General features: G+C 36.8%; 1 protein-coding gene across 1 annotated transcript in view; it reads left to right on the forward strand.

Moving 5' to 3' along the window:
* Positions 1-18,189, forward strand: part of LOC137629783 (twitchin-like) — a 224,471-nt gene that overhangs the window by 162,806 nt on the left and 43,476 nt on the right. The window contains 18 exon segments of the mRNA XM_068361418.1: positions 567-729; positions 1,132-1,256; positions 8,647-8,827; positions 9,409-9,524; positions 9,956-10,139; positions 10,358-10,488; positions 10,677-10,848; positions 11,250-11,528; positions 11,929-12,098; positions 12,431-12,560; positions 12,968-13,270; positions 13,498-13,782; positions 13,973-14,575; positions 14,773-15,490; positions 15,674-15,840; positions 16,066-16,653; positions 16,767-17,348; positions 17,536-17,841. Of these exon segments, the coding sequence (XP_068217519.1) occupies positions 567-729; positions 1,132-1,256; positions 8,647-8,827; positions 9,409-9,524; positions 9,956-10,139; positions 10,358-10,488; positions 10,677-10,848; positions 11,250-11,528; positions 11,929-12,098; positions 12,431-12,560; positions 12,968-13,270; positions 13,498-13,782; positions 13,973-14,575; positions 14,773-15,490; positions 15,674-15,840; positions 16,066-16,653; positions 16,767-17,348; positions 17,536-17,841 (5,203 nt within the window).

The following is an 18,189-nucleotide window of genomic DNA, read 5'->3' on the forward strand; positions in this document are numbered from 1 at the left end:
TCTTTTCCCACTAATTTTAATTGTTCATAAACTTGTGGAAATTATTGCTATTTTTATTAATATTTCAAGTAAAAGATACTAGTATTATAAATCTTTAGAAAGTTAGCTGGAGGAAATAATGAACTTCACATCTACACTGAGGAATTTTATATTATATATTGGCCGAAATATATTGATTAGCCGAAATATATTGATTAACCTAATTTCCTTAGATTCTTTTATGGTCATTTCTAAGAAGACATTAAATTGTTAGATTACAATAAGAAAAAAATACACACAAACATAAGTTTGATATATTATTGAGTTACGTGCTTTGATCTTGTGACATAATTACGTTCTATCCCCTGCAGAATTTCAGTTATGTGCTTTGATATTGTGACTTTTTTACCATCCACCACCTTCAGAATTTCAGTTATATACTTAGATATTGTGACATTTTTACCTTCTATCACCTTCAGAATTTCAATTATGTACTTAGATATTGTGACATATTTACCTTCCATCACCCTCAGAATTTAAAATATGTGCTTTGATATTGTGACATTTTTACCTTCCATCACCTGCAGAATTTCGTCGAATGCGGCAAAGTCCAGGGCAACAAGTGCCAAGGACCAGTGAAGGGCTTGACAGAGGGCGAGAAATACGAGTTCCGCGTGAGGGCTGTCAACAAGGCTGGAGTGGGTGATCCATCTGACTCCACTCTACCCCATACTGCTAGAGCTCGCTTCCGTGAGTGCTGTTTCTCATTTTGTATAGTTGATTGATTATAGTTTCAGGTGATTGAGGGAAATTGAATGGGACATATAATGTATTTGTCTTTAGTAATATACGTTTTGATTCAACATGGTAACGTCACTTGTTTGTTATTTAATGCACGTATTGAGCCACAGTATTTAAGATAAACTTGATGAAATATAGATATAACTATTTCCACGAAAAAAAAGTGGTGATTCTATTCTATTTACTTATCATTTTTAAATTGATGCATTGCGACTTGAATTGAAAACTTACCCATTACCTTAAATTGATATACTTAAATGAGCAATAAGACACATATTACACATAGAAAAAATCTACCTTTACTATCAATTCTTGAAAGGCTCATATATATATATCTTTATTTACAACCAGGCAAACCTCGTATTGACCGAACCAACGTTAAGGATATGACCATCAAGGTTGGACAGCAATATCTGTACGATATTGACATCAGCGGTGAGCCCAAACCAACGAACGTCTGGACTCATAATGACAAGGTCAGTTAAATTTCAGGAACTGGGAGAGTTTTTAGGTCCTCGAATACATAGAAAACGGGATTCCGAGGACAGTGCGCGTGTCCGAGATTATTTTAAGGAATTAAGCACTTTATGAGGGTTCTTGTCTTATGGGTGGAGCTAGATTATTCCTTGGGGGTGTAGTTACAAGATTCCTTGGATCTAGATAAATCCTTGAGGTGTAGTTGTAAGATTCTTTGGGGGTAGATGAATCCTTGGGGTGTAGTTACAAGATTCCTTGGATCTAGATAAATCCTTGCGGTGTAGTTGTAAGATTCTTTGGGGATAGATGAATTCTTGGGGTGTAGTTTCAAGATTCATTGGGGTTAGATGATTCCTTGGGGGTGTATTTACAAGATTCCTTGGAGCCTTATAAATCTTTGGGGTTGCAGTTGCAAGATTTCTGGGTGCTAGATGAATCCTTGGGGCGTATTGGTAAGATTCCATGAAGGTAGATGAATCCTTAAGGGTGTATTTGCAAGATTCCTTCGAGCTAAATGAATCCTTGGGGTATAGTTACAATATTCCCTAGAGACAGATGTATCTTTGGGGTGTAGTTGCAAGATTCCTTGGAGCCAGATGTATCTTTGAGGTGCAGTTGCCAGATTCTTTTAAAGCCATTATGAAAATAAAAGCTTAGAGGGAATATATAAGTATTGCCTTAAATAACAAAGATAATATGACATATATCATGTTACTTATGAAAGGTAGAATGAAAACCTTTGAGTAACTGTCACTATAGAGAGGTTTATTGGTTGCAATATATCCTTTTAGAACTTCGTCAGTATTTATATATTATTTTACGATGTGTGAATTATATAGTTTTACCATTTCCCTCGATATTTATTTTATTTCGAACCATTTGCAATTTTAGATATTTTATTTCTACCTTTCTTTATTTTAAAATACCAAATCCCAATAAAAATTTCTTGTTATTCTGTTTATCCAAAATAACAATATCACGAATTTTATTTATATTTGGTTTATTTTCCGACCAACAAAGTCATTTTTTTTTTAAATAAATCATTTTAAGCTTCAATTTTTGACATGGCGAAAGACATTAGTTCACATAGGTCAATACTTTGTGATTTTGAATTAGATATATAGATTTTTTCTAATTACTTAGTAGTCATTTTTGTAACATTAAAAGTAGATTTTGATAGACTTTTAGTTTTGATATTTTATTTGGTTTGAAATTCAGCTGATAATGTAGTAAACATTTAGATTCAATTAGAGTTGATTTTCTTTGAAGTAGAGTTATGCTTATTTTAAAATGCCCATATTGGTCCAGATATACCTTTCAAAATTTACAGCTATCCAATGGTTCCGTGTATTTTCTATTTCAAAAATTGTATTGAAAAAATAGGGTTAAATTTTCATAGTTATAATTTTTTTCCAAAAACATCATAGTCTTCAGTACATTATCTATAGTTCTCTGAAATTAGATTTCAAATGGAAACATTATTCCACTGCCTGACAAAATAGTGAAAATACAACTATTTTTAAAACAATTAGATAAGAAATTCTTATATAAATCCTCTTTTCTGAAATTGTATTGATTAAAAATGATAGAATAAAATGCACGGAACCACGTGAATGGATTGGTAATGTAGTTTGTCTTACTGCCGTTGAAATAAAGTATATTTCAATTTTCTTTCATTATTTTGGGATGACTTTGGTGCTCTCAAAGTAACTCCTAATATTTGGAAAGCATCAATTGTTATTACCTTCCCTTAAGAAATGTAAAGTAACTAGTAGTAGTAATTCTTAGTAAGGCAAAGACTCTACATTCACCAAATTGCAGGAAATAATCCTCACTTCCCCCCAAAAAAATCAACCCCATTCAAAAGGTCCTCCACTGTAGAAACGTACATGTACACGTGATGAGACATACATGACAGTGCACTAGTACACTTGTACATGTTTAGCCACTGAAATTGGAGGCTGGCGGATTAAAAATATATAAAAAAGATTAAATCAATAGCAACAACGTCAACAAGACGCAGCATCAGTGTCCACCTTTTCACGTTCTAAATCTCATCGACACCTCCCACTAAGTCCCAGAAGCCTCTGATGGGGGTAACCTCGCCTCCTATTGGATGGGAAAAGTTGTGTATCAGCCAATGAACACAGAGCATCATTATTCTACCAGTGATGCTTGAGCAGGATTGGCTGTTACTAGAAAAGTTTCGACCAATAGGACAGCTGGATTTTGTGGAAGGTTTTGATAGCAAATCAGATATCAATTCACTAAGAAAGTTATATAGAGGGAATTCGTAAGATATTTTAACGACTGATATGTTTGTGGATTAACATGAATTCATTATTATTCATATAGTTTCATAATTCAATCAACATATCCTATCATAAAAAATTCAAAATTAAAAGATTGAATATTACCACAAACGTTGATATCAATCTTTGAAAGAACTTGACGAAATCCCTCCTAAACTTTCTGAATAGTTTGTTGTTGTTGTTGTTGATGTACATACAAACGAACTACTTCAAGAATTACACTTAACCAGCATATTCCTAGCGAGAAACAAGTTACCTTTGTTATATTTGCAAAATGATATAACACCTGAGCAATGAAGCCAGTACCTTGGCTTTGAGATTATAACCTCTCTAAAAGGTAACTATTTTCTCGTCTGAAATCTTTCATTTTTGTAGTGCATGAGCAAGAGATAGCACAGAACATCTAGCATTGTGATATTGTGTGCATTTAGAATCTCATTTTGATATTTGTGATCCTATCCAATTGCTTTACTATCTTAAAAGTGAAATACATGAAATATAATTTTATAAAAAAGCAAAAGATCAGGACTTCTGGTTGCCATTAAACTTTTTAGGTACATTTTCAACATAAAAGTCTATCAGGAGTTACTCTGGTTCAAGGTTTTCACTGTAAAAGCATTAAAAACTTATAAAATCAGAAAGTAAATTCACTTAACCTTCAGAAGTACATTATTCAACGGAAAACTCAATCAGAAGTTCCTTTGGTCAAGGTTTTCACTGTAAAAAACATTGAAAAACTTAATAAGCAAATTCATTTAACCTTCAGAAATACATTCTTCAGAAAGACATCACCATTAGATTCTATTTGTTACCAAAAATGGTCAATGTTCTGTAGGCATCTCAAACTACCAGCATGCATCACCTCGTTTTCTTTCTGAACCTAACCTGCAACCAAGCATCTTAGCAAGGAAGTGTAAGTGACAGTTGCACATTCAAGAAAGTTAGTATCATTGATTAATGTATCTTTGGTTGGCAAGTAGGATTTCGTATGATCCTCATATTGTAGACTGTGCCTCACATGAATGTAGTTGAAAATAACCTGCACATTCTACATTGCTGACAGGATATTGTCAGTGGTATCCCAAGTGGAGAATTAACCAAAGTAGGCATTTCCACTTCAGTCATTACTAGTGACTGTGGTGAAAATGATGTAATAATGAAAGGTACTTTTCTTTTTGAATGCTGCCTCTAATTAATGGCGAAATTTATTCAATTTATTAAATCATATGTATGCATTTTTTACATGAATTACTAAAGCATCCCCTTGTGGGTATGATGATAATATGTTATCCTATGTACACAGATGGTAATGAATTGAAAATTCTGATGTGAACTAGATCTATTGATATTTTGAAATTAAGATAAACTGATATGCTAAAATACGGATTGCTATCTTGGTGCATAGGATTTATTTGACATCTGTCATAAAAAATCTAAATAAGAAAACTTGCAAATATTATTTACTTATTTTTTTACGTTCTCATTTATTCAATTATTCCTTTATTGAATTAATTATCTATTTACTTGGTGTTTTTGTACTTAGATTATCTTGACCATAAATATTGAATAAAGCTCATATTTATATGAAGATTGATTGATGCCTGGTCAAATAAGGCTAATATTTATGGTCAAGATAGTCCACTACTTATAGACATCAATGAGATGGTAACTTTGTTTATTAATGATAAATATTTTTATCACTCTGTAATACTGTGACACCTAATATAAAGTGTAAAGTAGAAAGAAATATTTTGGTATAACTCAAAGATTCTTTAAACTAACAAAATGATACTATATTATCAAATGGGTATTGATATTACAAAATGCATTTACCTTATATGCATTTGGTTGTTCCAATTGTATCTTTGCCCCCTTTCCCTAAAAGGTAGACATGAGCATAACATCCATGCGTTTGCAACTGATGAATTGAAGAATACATAAGAATTCACAGATAAAAAATGTCTGGCAGGTGTATTCTGTATTTGAGAGAGAGGTTCTTCATCAGTGCAAATGAAATGTATGTCATCTGATTGTCTCTCTTTCTTTTACAATGATTTTATTTCTAGTTATATTTAAATCTATCATGATTTTTATTGGAAGTAGTTTGTCGAAGCTTGCTTGAGTAAAGATAGTAAAATTGATTAATAAATATTTGAAAATATAGATTTTAGAATAATTCATATATTCTCGACATGGAATCCATACACCATAAAAAGAGTCATCAAAATATTTTAAACATTTGTTATTTATCATCAAAGAAATAATTCATGATGCATGAAGAAGTATTTGATTCTTTTAATAATTATTGAATAGCATAAACATCTACCTCTCTTCCAAGCAATTACCAGAGAACGCAACTTGAATGAAAAACAAATTTAAAAGAACAAGAATGAAAATCAATATCTAGAATATATAACCCTCAATTTAAGATTGTTTGTCTTTCAACCAACTACCAGAGAACAGAAACTTGAAAGAAAAAAAATTTGAAAAGAAAATATTTATATAAAATCCAAATCTCCAAGTATATATAACCCTAATTTGGAAGTTAGAACACAAAAATCATGATAAATTTAAAATTATCGTAGAAAACATGTCGGAACGAACAGCAAAAGCATGGTATCTTTGCCACTGGGAGGCCGTAGATCCCTTTCTGCATGGTGAGAGAACAGCAGAGAAATCAACGTCTCCTCTGCTTCATTTCTCATTTCATTCCCACTAACCCAGCACAGATCTGATGGAGGCTGGCGGTCCAGTCTTGGTGGGAGCCGTGACGTCACAGTTGCTGACAGGGACCCTTTTTTAATAGATGTTCATTAGCATCATATTGTTATTATTTCCATCAGGGAATTGTATGTCCATACTAAGGAACAAGAAGAAGAAACTACAAGAGAAAGATTGGTTGGTTAATTTTGAGTTTAATTTCAGGATGCCAGAAAACTCAAAAATTAATCAGTCAATCTCTCTTTTCTCTTGTAGTATCTAATGTGTGTTCCTTAGTGATTCACTTGAAGAGACTACAAGAGAAAAGAGACTGATTGATTGATTTTGAGTTTTATATCAGGATGCCAGTAAACTCAAACATTAATCAATCAAATATCTTTTTTTTCTCGCGTAGTTTCTGTTGCTTATTCTTTATAGTTGCCGCGGAGATTCCGGGCAAAATAAGCCACACCCCCGATGATGTCATAGCCAATCATAAGCCCCACCCCCAATGATGACAAAGCCTATCGTGTTGTCTCCCCGAGTTAAAAGCGGTCACAACACATCCTATGAAAGTGATTATAAGATAGTATAATTCAAAATTTATAAGGGGATGCATTGTAACCGCCGCTAACGTGTGAGACAATGTGATTGGCCATGACGTCATCAGTGGGTGGGGCTTATTTTGCCAGGAATCTTTGCGGCGACTTTAGTGCTTCATTTTCGTTTTCGTATGGTCCCTGTTAGCACTGAAGATCTACTTTTCTATCTCATCGGCGTAATAGGAAGTCGGCTCTATATATATCCACATTAACTTTTTGTTCGATGTTTCTATGTTCATAATATGTTAACTTAGTACTTACCCTTGTATGTATTCCCTTTATCCTCTTTCTTACTTCTGTTCTTTATCTCTCTTATATATGTCTATAGTATATCTTCCTTAGCTTAAGTAAATCTGCTTCTAATTATATATCTCATATTTTCTCAATCCCTTATAATTATTTTTTCTATCCATTTCTTATTACATCAATCCCTTATTTTTCTATTTTCATTAATTTCTTATTTTCTCAATCCCTTATATTTCTTTTTTTTCAATTTCTTATTATCCTAATCCCTTTTTTCTATTTTTTATTAATTTATTATCTCAATTCTTTATTTTTCAAATTTTTCAATCAATTTTTTATTTTCTCATTCACTTATTTTTCTATCTTTAATCAATTTCTTCTTATCTCAATCACTTATTTTTCTAATCTATTTCATCAAATTTTTCTCAATTCTTTATTTTCTAATAATTTTTATCAATTTCTTATATCAATCCTTTATTTTTCTAATCTTTTTATCTCTATATTTATCTTTACCTAAATATCATAACCTGTTCTTCTGTTTCCTCAGTATCAAATGCCAGAATTTAATGGTTCACTGTTATCTAATAACACCTTTCTGGCATATAATGGTTCCCCTGTTATCTAATAACACCTTTCTTCAACAGGTATTGATATGAAATCATATTGATAACCGATAATACTATAACTCTTACTCACGGTTGGCGTCACATTCATCATGTACTTGAAATGTGCATCCCTGTATCTCAAAATCTAATGTTTATCTCTTTATTTCTTTCTAAAATATATTATTAATTTCCCCAATTTACAAATGAAAGCTGACTTTCTCTTCGCTAGTGAACGAGTAGATATTTTATGCAATGACAGTAATCATAGTAACGCATGTTTTCTTTTTTCTTTTCCTTTTTTTTTCTTTCCTCGTCTTAAAAAAAACGAAACAAATCCTCCACAACAACAACAAAAAAAATGAAATAAATAAACTCACCACTTCACATACAAAATGTAAACAATGAAAATGTTCCTGAAAACAATCGTATGGTGATGATGGCGATGATGATGATGATGATGATGATGATGATGATGATGATGCTGGTTGGCCATCTCCCATCGCTCGTATCATCCCGTTTTGCTGATGCTGGCATCTGGAAATAAAAAATCCCCGTCGGGGCATCTCCAAACAACTCCACACCATCTTGGCGTTGTCCCTTGGGGGCCTCTTTACACCATTGGTGCCCTACGAACGTCAATGGAACAATGATGGTGGCACTAACCTGAATTGGATGGGACACTTCGTTCCTCCTCCTCCTCCTCCTCCTCTTCCTCCTCCTCCTCCTCCTCTTCCTCCTCCTTCTTCTCCTCCTCCTCTTTACACCATTGGTGCCCTTCGAACGTCAATGGAACAATGATGGTGGCACTGACCTGAATTGGATGGTACACTTTCTCCTCCTGCTCCTCCTGCTCCTCCTCTTCCCTCCTCCTCCTGCCCCTCCTCCTCCTCCTCCCACTGTTATGGCCATTTTCCCCCCAAAAAACAGCCCCTACTCAATTTCCCTGAACAGGAACTCGTCACCAAGGACCAGATGAGGGTCGACGCCTCGGGCAACAACACCAAGATCCTCATCATGAAGGCCCAGAGGAAAATGACTGGCAAATACATCCTTACAGCCAAGAACAAGCACGGAGAGGACTCAGTCCAGATCAATCTTACTGTGCTTGGTATGTGAATCCTATTTTCATTTTCTCTCCTTCCTTTGTATCTTTTAATTCAGCTTTTTTGCTTTGTACATTTTCCATGTTCCCTCTGTATCTGCTATATTTCAGTAATTTTCAAGTCAATCATTTTAATAGAATTTACACGTTTTCTTATGATAAAATCATTGTAGTAAGATTCTTTCTTGACGAGGCAGGTGTTTTTAGGTGTTGAAGATTATAAACAGTAATTTCTGTTGATTCATTTACCTTTTGTACTTTATATATTCAATTCTTTTCTTATTTTCATTGATGTTCTTATTATTATTTCATGCATTTCAAGGGTTATAAACAATACTTCAATATTATTTTTTCCTTTGGTTTATGTTTTCTCTACAAGTCTAGACCACCTGAGTCCATTTAATCCAAAGTAAGATTATCCCATCATACCTTGTATTTCCTATATTGTATGACAAATTTCATGCAGTTCAAGTGTAGTAAACAATCCTTCAGTATTACTTCTCAATTGTTTCGTAGTTTCTTTCCCATTGAATCATCTGGCCAATCTGTTCTGTTTCTCCTCTCCTATTACTTCTACCTTTTCACAGGACCCCCAACCAAACCAATGGGACCATTGGAGGTATCAGACGTCAAGGCCAATGGCTGTAAACTCAAGTGGAAGAAACCAGAGGATGATGGCGGTGTACCTGTTGACCACTATGAGGTGAGAAAACTGTTGTCATTTTTTATGTCCTTTAATCCAGAGTATGTTTGTTATATTATTCTTCGTATTTCATACATTACAGGAAAAATAACATGCATTTCAATGGTTGTAAACAATCCTTCAATATTACTTTTTATTTGATTTGTATTTTCTCTACATGTCTAGACCATCTGAGTCCATTTAATCCAAATTATAGATTATCAAATTTTTCCTCGTAATTCATATATTGCATGACAAATTTCATGCATTTCAAGTGCAATAAAAAGTCCTCCAGTATTACTTCTCAATTATTTCATAGTTTCTTTACATGTCTAGACCATCTGAGTCCTTGAGTCCTTTCTAGATGGTAATTCCATCTTTTCCTCATTTATTTCAAACCTCAGAAATTCTTTTTGTATCGAAACTGAGTAAATGGATCTCCCTTCCCGCAGATCGAAAAGCTGGACCCAGTCACTGGCCAATGGATGCCCTGTGGCGAGTCGAAGATTCCAGAGTATGACGTCACAGGTCTTCAAGAGGGCAAGAAGTACAAGTTCAGGGTGAAGGCTGTCAACCCTGAGGGTGAATCTGAACCCCTGGAGGCTGATCAAGCTATCATTGCAAAGAATCCATTTGGTAAGCCTGTTATGGTAACTTCTTTGGATTGCAGCCTAAGGCCAGTTATATGTGGAATCAATAAAACAAAGTTCTAGTATAATTCTACAGTTGTTCGTGCAATATAACGAGAATCCTATACAAAACTGAGTATTATATATTTTTGGATTAGGTGTTATAGTACCCATTTATAAAATTATATGAAAGAATTATATATATTTCGAAATCTTCATTGACAGATCCTCCAAGCAAGCCAGGTAAACCTAAGCCCACCAACTGGGATAGGGACTTTGTCGAGCTGGAATGGACCAAACCTAAGGACGATGGTGGCGCTCCTATCACTAAATACATCATTGAAAAGAGGGACATGGTAAGTGGAAAGAAAATGATAGAAAGGATGAATGAATTCATATATATAACATTAGAAACCAGGATAACCAAAACCAAGGCTATTATAGTATGAAATAACATTACTAGTTTCCCTAGCTATATACTGTCTTCTTTCTACAGGCAAGTCTCGTTTCCCTAATTGGATTCTGTCTATATTTTTCCCTATAGGCAAGTCGTGGCTGGACACCTTGCGGTTCATGCACTGGTGATAAGCTGAAGACTCGTATCACGGATGTCACTCCAGAACACGAGTACCAGTTCAGAGTCATTGCTGAAAACAAGGCTGGCCCATCAGAACCATCTGATCCTTCAGATACTGTCACTTGTAAACCAAGATTCTGTAAGTATTCTCTCTTACTTAGCTTGCATCAGTATTCAGTTAGTGCACTCTTATAATGATGGACAAATGTATAAATAAAAAAGTCACAGTATGTAAAGGAACTCCCAGTTTGTTCAGTTACAGTATGTTGTACCGCACATGTTTCTCACACGCTCATACACTGTGACGGTATATTCTTTTTATTGTTATCTCGCTCTACACCTCACTGTTAACAGAACCTATTCAAGCCTGTCTTATCAGGAATTATTTTACTTGAAATTTTATGACCTTCTTGTCCTGAACATGTTGTATATAAACTCGCTATCTGTTGAAATAAAAGAGTTACTAGTTTGCTCTTTTCTCTCCAATCTTTCTATAATAGTAAACTAGCTAACAATGTCTCTACCTTCCCCCATATACAGTGGCTCCTCACATCGACCGCAAGAATCTCGGCCGTAAGACCATCCGGTCGGGCATCACTTTCAACAACGAGGTGAAGGTTGCCGGTGAGCCAGATCCTAAGGTGACATGGACCTACAAGGACCAACCTATCAGCAATAACCGCATGACTCTATCCAGCGAGGAACACCTCTCGATCATGAACTTGAAGAAGGCTGTTCGCGCTGATACTGGCATCTACAAGATCACTGCGGTCAATGACTCTGGCAAGGACGAGGCTGAGCTTGAGCTCATTGTCATTGGTAAGTTTAAGATTTTTTCTCCATAAAGTAACTAGTAATTTTTCTTTATTCTCATTTGACGCACAATAAATGTTTGCATTAAATAGTGAACCAGGTCAATTTCTTTACATCAAGATATCACAATTTATAGTGAAAGCATTTACAAGCATATCCAGATGTAATTAAGCTTTAATGATAATGAGACTTGAGAAGGCTCTTTGAACCTCCATCCATAGATTTTGATAAATTTCAATAAAAAAGACTGTCCTGGCTTTCACCAGATAGTGCATGACTCATAATAAAAGAAGTTATACTTACAACCTTATGTTTTCAACAAATTCATACTTACAATCTTGGATATGTTTTCGACAACGCTTTCTAGCTTGAGGCCACTATAACCAGTTCTTTTCCCCATCCACAGGAAAACCAGGAAAGCCTAAGGGTCCACTGAAGGTATCTGACGTGACTGCTGACTCAGTGAAACTGAAGTGGGAACCTCCAGAGGATGATGGTGGTGAACCCATTGATCACTACGTTGTTGAGAAGATGGATGTCGACACAGGACGATGGGTACCTGTGCTCGAATCCAAGGTGAGTACAATAAACCTGAACTTTGAACAAGTAGCTTTAAAGTCTACTGATTAGCAGTATAAAAAGATTATCTCTAATTCAATTTTAGACAAGTTATAATTAATGAAAGTACTGAATGTTTACCTTCATATATGATCTTAGTTGAATAAGTTGTATCTCAGAATAGATAGTATTTGAATATCCACAGACTATTTAATCTAAAAATATAACATGACAGAATATATTCACTTGATATTATACCATCGCAACGTAGAACAAAATCAAATGATACCCGGCTTCCCTAGAAAAAGTCGATGTTTTCAATCTGGAATGGTTTTTTTTTACTGCAATAGACTCCTGACGCTGAGGTACCAGGCTTGATGGAAGGAAAGGATTACATGTTCCGAGTCAAGGCTGTTAACTCTGAGGGCGAGTCTGAGCCTCTCGAGACTGACAATCCCACCAAGGCTAAGAATCCTTTCGGTAAGTGGATTGAGAATCAAACAGCTAGAATATATTGATTCACTGTTATTCTAACTGCTGTATAGTACGAAATTCAGTTCATTTTCGGTTTGCTGAATAAAGAGACTTCCTCCTGGAAATTATTAGAATTGCTTTGCATTTGGAACATTTTGATGGTAATGACTATTATCATTGTTATATTTACTATTATTATTCATAGTATTATTATAACACATACTGCTACAATCACAACTAAAGATATTTTCATTATCATTAATGACAGGAACAATTCGATCAGTTTAGCAGTTCTCTAAAGAAGCTTATGCATTTTATAACAGATAAACTTAACATGGCTTTCACTAATGTTACATATGTTGTTCTACTTAATGTCCGATCTTAATAAACCTTGTTATTTACTACCTTTTCAGACCCCCCAAGTAAGCCTGGAAAGCCTGAGGTCAAGGACTTTGACAGAACTTGGGCTGAACTGAAGTGGAAAACTCCTGACAGTGATGGCGGTGCACCTATCTCTCACTACATCATCGAGCGGAAGGATGCATTCTCCAGCAAGTGGGTCAAGCACTGTGACACTAAGAGTGACAAGCCTGAAGGAAAGGTGAACGATCTGACTGAAGGTCAGACCTACCAGTTCCGTGTAAAGGCTGTGAACAAGGCAGGTCAGAGCAAGCCTTCTGATCCATCTGACAACTTCACTGCCAAGGCTAAGTTCTGTAAGTGATACGGAAACGTTTTTGTTTAGTACTGAAAGCCGTTTCAAAATTACTGATTAATTCTTATGATTCACATAGCATTGGATATAGTTATATTGTATGAAGCTACTAAAATTTCATATAGATATCTTTGGATAAAATAATTGGCAAAATCCTTTTAATACTATTCTCAGAACTTTTCAAATGTAACTCAGTGTAAATAATCCACTACCAATTCCTCCTTTCAGTACCACCTGTGATTGACCGCTCCAACCTGGAAGATCTGAAGGTTCGGGCTGGTCAGATGATCAAGCTTGATGCTAGAGTCACTGGTGAACCTGTTCCAAAGAAGTCTTGGTTCATCAACAAGGCCCGCCAAGAGCACGATAAAGATGGCATCAAAATTGATGAGGAAGACCATCGCTCCAAGCTTGTTATTGCCAACTGCACAAGAGCTCATAATGGCACCTATGTCATCAAGGCTGACAACTCGGCTGGTCATGATGAGCATACCATTGAAGTTACAGTCTTAGGTAAGTATTTAGGAGACCTCCCTCTTTATATACAGCTGGAAACTTTTCATCTAATGTTAGATTTTACTAGATTTTAAGATATGTTCACCTAACATTTGCAAGATTTGGTAAACGGTTTACAAAAAGATATGTGAAGTCTAGAAAGGGATTTTGATATCAGAATAATATGTATCTTATTCCTCTTCAACAGACAAGCCAGGCAAACCTGAAGGCCCCCTGAAAGTGTCTGATATTCACAAGGAAGGTTGCACTCTTCGCTGGAAGGAACCCCTTGATGATGGTGGTGCTCCTATTGAGCAATACATTGTTGAAAAGATGGACCCAGAAAATGGCCGATGGGTACCAGTTGGTAGATGTCGTGAACCAACAATGGAGGTTGAGAACTTGGAACCTAATCACGAGTACAAGTTCCGCGTATCAGCAATTAACAGCGAGGGTGAATCCGAACCCCTTGAGGGGCTTGATACAATCGTGGCCAAGAATCCATTCGATCCTCCAGATCCTCCAGGCAAGCCTGAGCCCACTGACTGGGACAAAGACTTCGTTGAACTCAAGTGGGACAAGCCACTCAGGGACAACGGGTCTCCTATCACAGGCTACGTCATTGAAAAACGCGACGAACTTTCTGGAAAGTGGATCAAGGCTGCAGAAGTCAAAGGGGATATTCCTAAGGGCAGGGTCAATGATCTCGATGAAGGTGAAACTTACGAATTCCGTGTTCGTGCTGTGAATGAGGCTGGACCATCTGAGCCATCTCCTCACAGCAAGCCAGTTACCTGCAAACCTAGGAAATGTAAGTAATGATTTTCCTTTTACGTGTGCCATGTTTGAATTTTGCTTTATAAGTAAGAGTTGTAAGTATAATAGTTTGATTTTCCTTTTACTTGTGCTATTTTTTACTTTTGCTAAAGTAAGAGTTGTAAGTATAATACAGTTACTGGTAATTCTATAATTCTTTTAAATGATTTTTATATTATCTCTATTTCACAGTACCACCCAAGATTGACCGCAAGTCATTAAGGGACATAACTGTCCGCGAAGGTGAGCCAATCCTAATTGATGTCAAGATCATTGGTGAACCACCACCAGAAGTAGAATGGTTCCAGGGCAAGAGGAGAGTAGTAGACTCTAGTATCATTGCCATCAAGAATGTTCCTTACAACAGTAAGTACATCAATGATGATCCACTGAGGAAGCACTCTGGAGTATATAAAATCATTGCCACAAATCCCCATGGAAAGGATGAGGCAGAAGTCAACATTACTGTCATCTCCAAGCCTGGTAAGCCTGAAGGACCTCTGGATGTATCTGACATTCACAAGGAAGGCTGCAAGCTGAAATGGAACCCACCCAAGGATGACGGTGGTGTCCCAGTTGAGGGATACGTGGTTGAGAAGTTCGACCCTGATGTTGGCTTGTGGCTTCCAGTTGGTAAGAGTACTAATCCCGAGATGGAGGTAACAGATCTTACACCAGGTCATGAGTATGAATTCCGTGTCAAGGCCTTCAACAAAGAGGGTGAATCTGAGCCTTTGGCAACAATCAGCCCCATCATTGCAAAGGATCCATTCACAGTTCCTGGCCCACCAGGTATTCCCAAGGCCACTGACTGGGATGCAACTCGTATCGATCTCGAATGGAGTGAGCCTTTGGAAGATGGTGGAACTCCTATCACTCATTACATCATTGAAAAGAGGGATAAATACACGTAAGTAGTAACAGAATTACTTTATCTCAGACATTTAGTCAATCAAAGCATATGTGGTTTATATGTCACTGTTGGAATAAATTTAATAGAATACTATATTGAAATACATGATAAAAGTGAGAATATTTTAATGGAGAAGTATCTAGCTATCATAAATGATAACATTGCATTTTCCATCCACAGCAATCTTTGGGAGAAGGCATGTGAAACTAACAGTTCATTAACAAGGGGAGCTGCCACTAACCTTACTGAGGGTATGGAATACCAGTTCCGTATCATTGCTGTCAACAAGGCTGGTCCTGGTGAACCTGGTGACCCAAGCAAGACCATTCAAGCTAAAGCCAGATTTGGTAAGTGTTGATATCATTCAGTGATTGAGAAGGTACTTCAAAACTTGCTTAGCTAGGCAGAATATCATAAAATTTATTTCTGAATCGGGATAAGGTTTCTTTTGAAGATTAAAATATAATGTATTTCTAGTTATAAGCAAATCTTTGCCTTTTTTACCATATTCTAGCAAGAACTGTATATTTGGAATTTAAGAGATAATACATCAGGATAATTTTCTTTTTTAGTTCCACCAAAGATTGACCGCAAGAACCTTCGTGACATCACAGTATCAGCTGGTTCCATGCTTAAGTATGATGTTGATATATCTGGTGAACCTCCACCAGAAGCTGTTTGGACCTTTGATAACCGCAAGTTGCAATCTTCAAAGCATTGCAATATCACCAATGTTGATTATAACTCCAAGTTGGTGATCCGTGAAACGGTTAGAGCTGACACCGGCGATTACATTATCACAGCTACGAACAGTTCCGGTAAAGATCAGGTAACTGTTCGTGTGACTGTGACCGACAAGCCTCAGCCTCCTGAAGGTCCTATCAAGGCCTCAGATATCCGTGGCACCGGATGCAAGTTGAAGTGGAGGCGTCCAAAGGACGATGGTGGTAGCCCTATTGAATATTACCAAGTGGAAAAGATGGATCCTAATACAGGTCTATGGGTCCCTGCTGGTCGTACAGCTGGACCAGAGCCAGCCATTGAGCTGAACAATTTGACTCCAGGAAACGAATATCAGTTCCGTGTCAGGGCAGTCAATGCTGAGGGTGAATCAGAACCTCTTAATGCTGATGAGCCTGTCTTAGCAAAGGATCCTTACGGTAAGTCTTTTGTTTTTTGTGTTTATGTTAAAAGTGATGCATCAGAATTTGAATTGACCTACTAACATGGCAATATATATTCAGACATTAATGTATTATTTTTAATCCTGCAGAGGAACCAGGCAAGCCTGAAAATCTGAAGGTTGCCGACTATGACCAGAACAAGGTTGACTTGAAATGGGATCCACCCAAGAGTGACGGTGGCGCTCCAATCCAGAAATACATCATTGAGAAGAAAGACAAGTATGGTGGATGGGATAAGGCTTGTGAAGTCCCTGCCAACAAGACAGAATGCATGGTACCAGACTTGATTGAAAACGAAACCTATGAGTTCCGTGTGCGAGCGGTGAATGCAGCAGGACCAAGTCTGCCTTCCAACACCACACCACCTGTTACTGTGAAGGCTCGCAATATGCCACCCAAGATTGATCGCACTAACCTCATCCCAGTGAAGATCAAGGCAGGCCAGAGCTTCTCCTTTGATGTCAACATCTCTGGTGAACCAGTTCCAGACAAGAAGTGGTTCCTCAAGAAGAAGGAGATTAAGCCAGGCGGTGCCATCTTGGCTAAGTACACTGATTACAACACCAAGCTTCGTGTTACCAGTGGCAGTAGAGCTGAAAGTGGTACTTACACCATTACAGCTGAGAATTGCAATGGCAAAGATTCTGCTGATGTTGAGGTTACAATTCTCGGTGAGTTTTTAGCACATCTAAACATATATTCTATTCATTCCTTCTCATGATAATCGTGATGACGAAAGGATTTAGCTGACAAAAATGATATTTAGTTAATCCATCTGATCAAATGACTACCATCTTTCCCTAATACTTAATTCTTGTGAATTTATCACTTACTTCATTTTGATTACTCCCATTACAGACAAACCTGGCGCTCCTATGGGTCCTCTGAAGGTCTCTGAGGTGTATGCTGAAGGATGCAAGCTCGACTGGAACCCACCAACTGATGATGGTGGCTGCCCCATTGACCACTACATTGTGGAGAAGATGGATGAAGCCACTGGACGTTGGGTACCAGCTGGTGAAACACCAGGAAAGGAGACTACTTTCGAGGTAGACGATTTGACCCCAGGCCACAGGTACAAGTTCCGCGTGAAGGCTGTTAACCGTCTCGGTGTTTCTGATCCTCTTACTACACAGCAAGCCATTGAGGCTAAGAATCCATTTGGTAAGTATTTTATGTTCTTATTGTGGTAGCCTATTTGAAACCTCCCTGCCTGGTATTCTGCTAGACTGGGGTTCGAGACATGCTCAAGCTCGATAGTTTCCTATGTCTGCAACATGACCATCCTTGTGAGCTACCAATTGCCTAGCCCTCCTTGATCATAGCTTGTGTTGATAGGGTCTTGGGGGCTGATCCTATGTATACATGGTCAGTTTCTAGGGCACTGCCTCTGTCATTCATGAATAACCTGTAAAACTTTAAACTTTGAATATATTTGGTGACAGTTTAGTCACTGTGACATAACTACAATATGATTATGATAATTCATGAACTTTTACCCCTATTTCCTTG

Source organism: Palaemon carinicauda, chromosome 37 (assembly GCF_036898095.1).
Source record: "Palaemon carinicauda isolate YSFRI2023 chromosome 37, ASM3689809v2, whole genome shotgun sequence".
NCBI classification, from domain to species: domain Eukaryota; kingdom Metazoa; phylum Arthropoda; class Malacostraca; order Decapoda; family Palaemonidae; genus Palaemon; species Palaemon carinicauda.